Source organism: Ranitomeya imitator, chromosome 5 (genome assembly GCF_032444005.1).
Source record: "Ranitomeya imitator isolate aRanImi1 chromosome 5, aRanImi1.pri, whole genome shotgun sequence".
Classification (NCBI taxonomy): domain Eukaryota; kingdom Metazoa; phylum Chordata; class Amphibia; order Anura; family Dendrobatidae; genus Ranitomeya; species Ranitomeya imitator.
This window is the reverse complement of record NC_091286.1, coordinates 452,490,196-452,497,903: the sequence shown is the minus strand read 5'-3', so window position 1 is coordinate 452,497,903 and position 7,708 is coordinate 452,490,196. Positions and strand designations below refer to the sequence as shown.

Here is a 7,708-nt window from a genome sequence, read left to right as displayed (position 1 = left end):
ACAGGACTGTAGAACAACCGAAAAGCTTAAGTGACGGTTCTGGATGTAACAACCAGCTCAGTAGCTCCACAGAACAGGGTAACATCAACAGCTGCTCCTACAGCCCCATAGCCTGAACACTGTAACGTTGCGCTTCCACAGAGTCCCCGGTTTGGTCTCCCTTCTGTCGTAGTGCGGGCAGTGGTGTTTGCGGTGAAGAACCACACGCAGCAGTTACCGATTCTCCCCTCATCATGGGCACGGATAGCACAGCCGTTATTTCGGAGTCTCTCTGTACAGTAAAATCCCGAGCAGCAGGAGGGGCGGCTCACTGCGGGAAGGAAGGCAGGAGCGCGGCCGGTGAGGTGACGGCGCAGTATGGACACTTCGCTCCCTCAGGTCACCGCACACGCACACTGCACAGATCCGGGCTCCGTCCGTCTCACATGACGCCCGGTTGGTGACGTTGTAGCCAGTGGGCGGGATCCTCCTCAGCTTCACCCTCCTGTGCGCGTTCCCGGCGTCTGATGCTGCTGTTGTGAACGCGCACCGCGGAGGGAGCGCGACTGACGGGCCGGTCTCACACTCACAGCTGGGGAGTCGCCGCCGATTCGAACTCCACGTCTTTTCCCGGATGGCCATGCTGGCACGGTGATACTGGCGCCGCTGGCATGGATTCCTGGCGGGACTGTTTTCTTCCGCGCTGGGTCTGGCAGCAATTGGTACGTAGCCTCCCATCCTGTCCCGTCACTCTGGGCGCGGGGATCTCGGGCAGCTCTGCAGGACACAGCGGGGATCGGTGTAGGCCTCAATCTCAGTCTGTGACAAGAACTTTGTTGTCCGTGGACGGATAGTTGTGCAGCGGGGACGAGGTGAGGGGCGCACAATGGCGGAGCAGGAAAGCCTCAAATACGGCCACTTCCACAACTTTGTGTGCGGCACTCCGTGTAGTGAGTGTGAACTCATCCCTGTCACCGGCACAGGCTGAGGAGAGGAGTCTGAGGGAGAGGAGGCCTATAGATATAGCACTTATATACTATTGATATACACTGCTCGTATATATACTACCGATATACACTGCTCGTATATATACTACCGCTATACACTGCTCGTATATATACTACCGATATACACTGCTCGTATATATACTACCGCTATACACTGCTCATATATATACTACCGCTATACACTGCTCATATATATATATATACTACCGCTATACACTGCTCGTATATATATACTACCGCTATACACTGCTCATATATATATACTACCGCTATACACTGCTCGTATATATACTACCGCTATACACTGCTCATATATATATACTACCGCTATACACTGCTCATATATATACTACCGCTATACACTGCTCATATATATATACTACCGCTGTACACTGCTCGTGTATATACTACCGCTGTACACTGCTCGTGTATATACTACCGCTGTACACTGCTCATATATATATACTACCGCTATACACTGCTCGTATATATACTACCGCTATACACTGCTCGTATATATATACTACCGCTATTCACTGCTCGTATATATACTACCGCTATACACTGCTCGTATATATATACTACCGCTATACACTGCTCGTATATATATATACTACCGCTATACACTGCTCATATATATATATACTACCGCTATACACTGCTCGTATATATACTACCGCTATACACTGCTCGTATATATACTACCGATATACACTGCTCGTATATATACTACCGCTATACACTGCTCATATATATATACTACCGCTATACACTGCTCGTATATATACTACCGCTATACACTGCTCATATATATACTACCGCTATACACTGCTCATATATATATACTACCGCTATACACTGCTCGTATATATACTACCGCTATACACTGCTCATATATATATACTACCGCTATACACTGCTCGTATATATACTACCGCTATACACTGCTCGTATATATATACTACCGCTATTCACTGCTCGTATATATACTACCGCTATACACTGCTCGTATATATATACTACCGCTATACACTGCTCATATATATACTACCGCTATACACTGCTCATATATATATACTACCGCTATACACTGCTCGTATATATACTACCGCTATACACTGCTCATATATATACTACCGCTATACACTGCTCATATATATATACTACCGCTATACACTGCTCGTATATATACTACCGCTATACACTGCTCATATATATACTACCGCTATACACTGCTCATATATATATACTACCGCTATACACTGCTCGTATATATACTACCGCTATACACTGCTCATATATATATACTACCGCTATTCACTGCTCGTATATATACTACCGCTATACACTGCTCATATATATACTACCGCTATACACTGCTCATATATATATACTACCGCTATACACTGCTCGTATATATACTACCGCTATACACTGCTCATATATATATACTACCGCTATACACTGCTCGTATATATACTACCGCTATACACTGCTCGTATATATATACTACCGCTATTCACTGCTCGTATATATACTACCGATATACACTGCTCGTGTATATACTACCGCTATACACTGCTCATATATATATACTACCGCTATACACTGCTCGTGTATATACTACCGCTATACACTGCTCGTATATATACTACCGCTATACACTGCTCGTATATATACTACCGATATACACTGCTCATGTATATACTACCGCTGTACACTGCTCGTGTATATACTACCGCTGTACACTGCTCGTGTATATACTACCGCTGTACACTGCTCGTGTATATACTACCGCTGTACACTGCTCGTGTATATACTACCGCTGTACACTGCTCGTGTATATACTACCGCTGTACACTGCTCGTGTATATACTACCGCTGTACACTGCTCGTGTATATACTACCGCTGTACACTGCTCGTGTATATACTACCGCTGTACACTGCTCGTGTATATACTACCGCTGTACACTGCTCGTGTATATACTACCGCTGTACACTGCTCGTGTATATACTACCGCTGTACACTGCTCGTGTATATACTACCGCTGTACACTGCTCGTGTATATACTACCGCTGTACACTGCTCGTGTATATACTACCGCTGTACACTGCTCGTGTATATACTACCGCTGTACACTGCTCGTGTATATACTACCGCTGTACACTGCTCGTGTATATACTACCGCTGTACACTGCACTTGTATGGTACCTGCATTGTTTTGCAGAAGTAGGACACCTTTGGTGAGCATGCCACGTCTCTTGGTTTTGATGGCCTCCCGCAAATTCTTCAGCAGTGAAGCATAGTATACTCCAGTGATCATGGTACCCGTTGCTAGGAAATCCATCAATACTACTCCGTGCTGGTCCCAAAATACTGTGAGCATGACCTTGTCTGCCGAGGGTTGGACATGTGCCTTCTTTGGAGGGGGTGAGTCATGATGCTTCCATTGCATCGACTGGACTTTAGTCTCAGGATCATAGTGATGGACCCAGCTTTCATCCTGTGTGATCAGTCTGTTAACCCCTTAACGACCACCGACACGCCTTTTTACGGAGGCAGTTAAGGGTACTTAAACCACAACACCGCTTTGTAATGGCACTGAGGTTTAAGCATATAGCGCTCCCAGAGTTGGATTTTCTCCGGGGTCTCAACTGAGACCCCAGAGAAGATGATTCGGGTCAGTTTTTACCAACCACAGTGTTTTGATTGCCGTTATTAACGGTATAACGGTGACCGCCAAAAAAAGTCAGATTCTCCATTTACTTTTTCTCTTCTCTAATGTGATCATACATCAGAGGAGAGCGAAATGGGGTCCCCCGGTACCTGTGGTGCCCAGGAATCCCCCCATGAAGTCCCCCGGCGTCTTCTGGAGAAAATGGCTGGCGCATGCGTAGTGCGCCCGCCGATAGCTGCCGGCTGGCACCCAAATTTTTCCTGTTGGTTCATTTTGATCACTGTGATAGACTCTTAGGGGTGTGTTGGGGTTAGGGTTGGGATTAGGTTTAGGGGTCTGCTAGGGTTAGGGGTGTGTTGGGGTTAGGGTTGGAGTTAGTGTTGGGGGGTTTCCACTGTTTAGGTACATCAGGGGGTCTCCAAACGCGACATGGCGCCACCATTGATTCCAGCCAATTTTGCGTTCAAAAAGTCAAACTGTGCTCCCTCCCTTCTGAGTCCTGTCGTGCACACAAACAGTGGTTTACTCCCACATATGGTGTATCAGCGTACTCAGGACAAATTGCACAACAAGTTTGGGTCTAATTTCGTCTGTTACCCTTGGGAAAATTTGGGGTGAAAAGGTCATTTTGTGGAAAAAAAAATGTTTTTTTTTATTTTCATTGCTCTACGTTATAAACTTCTGTAAAGCACTTGGGGGTTCAAAGTGTTCACTACACATTTAGATAAGTTCCTTTGGGGGTCTAGTTTCCAAAATGGTGTCACTTGTGGGGGATTTTCACTGTTTAGGCACATCAGGGGCTGTCCAAACGTGACATGGCGTTTGATTCCAGCCAATTTTGCGTTGAAAACGGCGTTCCTTCCCTTCCGAGCTCTGCTGTGCTCCCAAACAGTAGTTCACCCCCAGATATGAGGTATCGGCATTTTCAGAAGAAATTGCACTACAACTTTTGTGGTTCATTTTCTCTTTTTACACTTGTGCAAATAAAATTGGTTCTGAAGTAAAATGTTTCTGAAAAAAAAAAGTTAATTTTTTCCTTCCACATTGCTTTGGTTCATGTGATGCAAGTAAAGGGCTAACAAACTTCTTGAATGTGGTTTTGAGTACCTTGAGGGGTGTAGTTTTTAGAGTGTTGTTGCTGTCATATAGACCCGTCAAAGTGACTTCAAATTTGAGGTGGTCCATAAAAAAAAAATGGTTTTGTAAATTTTGTTGTAAAAATGAGAACTCGCTGGCTTAATCCTTATAACTTCCGAACACAAAAAATTGTTGCGTCCAAAATTGTGGTGGTGTAAAATAGACGTGGGAAATGTTACTTGTTAAGTATTTTGTGTGACATATCTATCTACGGTAATTTAAAGGCATAAAATTAAAAGTTTGAAAATTGCAAAATTTTAAATTTTTTTGCCTTATTTCTGTTTTTTTCGTAAATAAACGCAAGTCATATCGAAGAAATTTTACCACTAACATGAAGTACAATATGTCACGAAAAAACATTCTCAGAATCAGCGGGATCCTTTGAATTTTTCCAGAGTTATAACCTCATAAAGTAACAGTGGTCAGAATTGTAAAAATTGGCCCGGTCATTAAGGCTACTTTCACACTTGCGTCGTTTGGCGTACATCGCAACGCGTTGTTTTGGAGAAAAAGCACATCCTGCAAATGTCCATAGACTTGCATTAGCGACGCATTGCGACGTATGGCCACACGCCGCATCCATCGTGCAATGGATGCGTTGTGTTTTTGGCGGACGCGACGCACAAAAAAAGTTCAATGTAACTTTTTTTGTGCGTCGTGTCCGCCATTTTCAACCGTGCATGTGCGGCCGAAACTCAGCCCCCTCCTCCCCGCTCATCGCAATGGGCAGTGGATGCGTTGTAAAACTGCATCCGCTGCCCACGTTGTGCTACATTTAACACACAGTCCGTCGGGCCGACGGTTTGCGACGGCCCCGTACCGACGCAAGTGTGAAAGTAGCCTAAGCTGCAAATTGGCTCCGTCACTAAGGGGTTAAAAAAGTCTTCCTGGTTTCCATGGCACATCATCAATAGAGCCTGGGAGCATTCAATTGGTTCCTGCTTCTGCAAAGGTGTGAGCATCTCTATACACAGTGCGGAGCCAGCTGTGATCTGTAATTCTAGTGTAACATGGACATTAGTCCTGACAGCACTTGGCACCTGAGGAATAGACACCATGACTCCAATGGGTTGTCCATTAACAACATTTAAAATGTAGCTAAATGTAGATGCTAGATGTCTGACTGCAGAAATCTTCACCAATCCCAGGAATCTTTGATCTTAGGTCTTTGCTCCCCTTAGGCTACTTTCACACTGGCGTTTTTTGCCAGACGTCGCAATGCGTCGTTTATGGCAAAAAACGCATCCTGCAAAGTTGTTTGCAGGATGCCTTTGTGCCCCATAGATTAACATTAGCGACGCATTGCCACACGTTGCAACCGTCGTGCGACGGTTGCGCCGTGTTGTGGCGGACCGCCGGGAGCAAAAAACGTTAGTTTTTTGCTCCTGACGGACCGCTTTTTCCGACCGCGCATGCGCGGCCGGAACTCCGCCCCCACCTCCCCGCACCTCACAATGGGGCAGCGGATGCGCCGGAGAAATGCATCCGCTGCACCCGTTGTGCAGTGCGTCAAACGCTAGCGTCGGAATCTCTGCCTGACGCATTGCGATGGGGAGATTCCGACGCTAGTGTGAAAGTAGCCTAATGCAGACGCAGCACCACCGTCACTCATGCCCTCTTGGCGCCTGGCGCTGCCTCCTCAGTTTTCAACTGTCTCGGCGCATGTGCTGTTATTTTGTGCCTTGGGCATGCGAAGTTAGCGCTGCCCGTCTTCTGACATCATTTGATGTCTTGCTGACTGCGCCTGTGCGGCTGCGCTGCCCGAGATCCCGCCCCGCAGTGTCTTCTGATTTATTCACACTGCAGGCGCCGGGACAGTTGAAAACAATGCTGAGGAGGCGGCGCCAAGAGGGCATGAGTGACGGTGGTGCTGCGTCTGCATTAGGGGGTGAAAGACCTGCCCCCAGGATTGTTTCAATGTATTTTGGACAAATTGTAAAATCGATTATTTCTGCAGTTACAGCACCAAGAACTAAAAGAGCCATCTTGTCAGAATGCAGCATTAGTGCAGCACAAGGTGGCTCTTTTAGTTACAAATGCCCTTTGTTCCCTTTAAAAAGACATCGTCCTTGTAGTGGGCAACCTATTTAGGGGTCCCAAAACATGGCACATTTGCGGCAGTTTTGCCTCAAGTTCTTGAATTGTTAAGTCAACTGCACATGAACGGTGAAATTATCCCTTCATTTTTGTCATCTGTTAAACATACAAGTAAAGATCAACAATTTACTGTATATACTCGAGTATAAGCCGAGATTTTCAGCCCAAATTTTTGGGTCACGGTAGCGGTGGGGTCGGCGGGTGAGGGGAAGAGGGCGCTGAGGTATACTTACCTAGTCCCAGCGATCCTGGCGCTCCCCCTGCCGTCCCACGGTCTTCTGTGCTGCAGCTTCTTCCCCTCTTCAGCGGTCACGTGGGACCGCTCATTAGAGAAATGAATAGGCGGCTCCACCTCCCATAGGGGTGGAGCCGCCTATTCATTTCTCTAATCAGCGGTGCCGGTGACCGCTGACAGGAAGAGCTGCAGCACAGAAGACCGTGTGACAGGCGGGGAGCGCCAGGATCGCTGGGACTAGGTAAGTATGTCATACTTACCTGTCCCCGTTCCAGCCATCGGGCGCCGCTCCATCTTCCCGGCGCCGCTCCATCTCCCCGGCATCTCTGCGCTGTGACTGTTCAGGTCAGAGGGCGCGATGACGCATATAGTGTGCGCGCCGCCCTCTGCCTGATCAGTCAGAGTGGAGAGAGACGCCGGGACGAGACGCCGGAACGAGACGCCGGGAGCTGCAATCAAGAGAGGTGAGTATGGCTTTTTTTTTTTTTATTGCAGCAGCGGCACAGATTTATGTGGAGCATCTATAGGGAAATATGAACGGTGCAGAGCACTGTATGGGGCAGTATGAACGGTG

At 46.9% G+C, this 7,708-nt stretch overlaps 1 protein-coding gene and 1 long non-coding RNA gene across 4 annotated transcripts in view; one reads left to right on the top strand and one right to left on the bottom strand.

Annotated features, from left to right (window-relative positions):
- LOC138638168 (uncharacterized) overlaps positions 1-333 on the bottom strand; it is a 114,867-nt gene extending 114,534 nt beyond the window's left edge. The window contains exon 1 of the long non-coding RNA XR_011312459.1: positions 218-333. This is a non-coding gene — a long non-coding RNA (uncharacterized lncRNA). The remainder of the gene's footprint in view (positions 1-217) is intronic.
- Positions 334-505: 172 nt separating this feature from the next.
- ATP11B (ATPase phospholipid transporting 11B (putative)) overlaps positions 506-7,708 on the top strand; it is a 208,364-nt gene continuing 201,161 nt past the window's right edge. For all 3 annotated transcript variants that reach the window (XM_069727247.1, XM_069727248.1, XM_069727246.1), the window contains exon 1: positions 506-701. In XM_069727247.1, the coding sequence (XP_069583348.1) occupies positions 651-701 (51 nt within the window). In that variant the 5' untranslated portion in view covers positions 506-650. The remainder of the gene's footprint in view (positions 702-7,708) is intronic.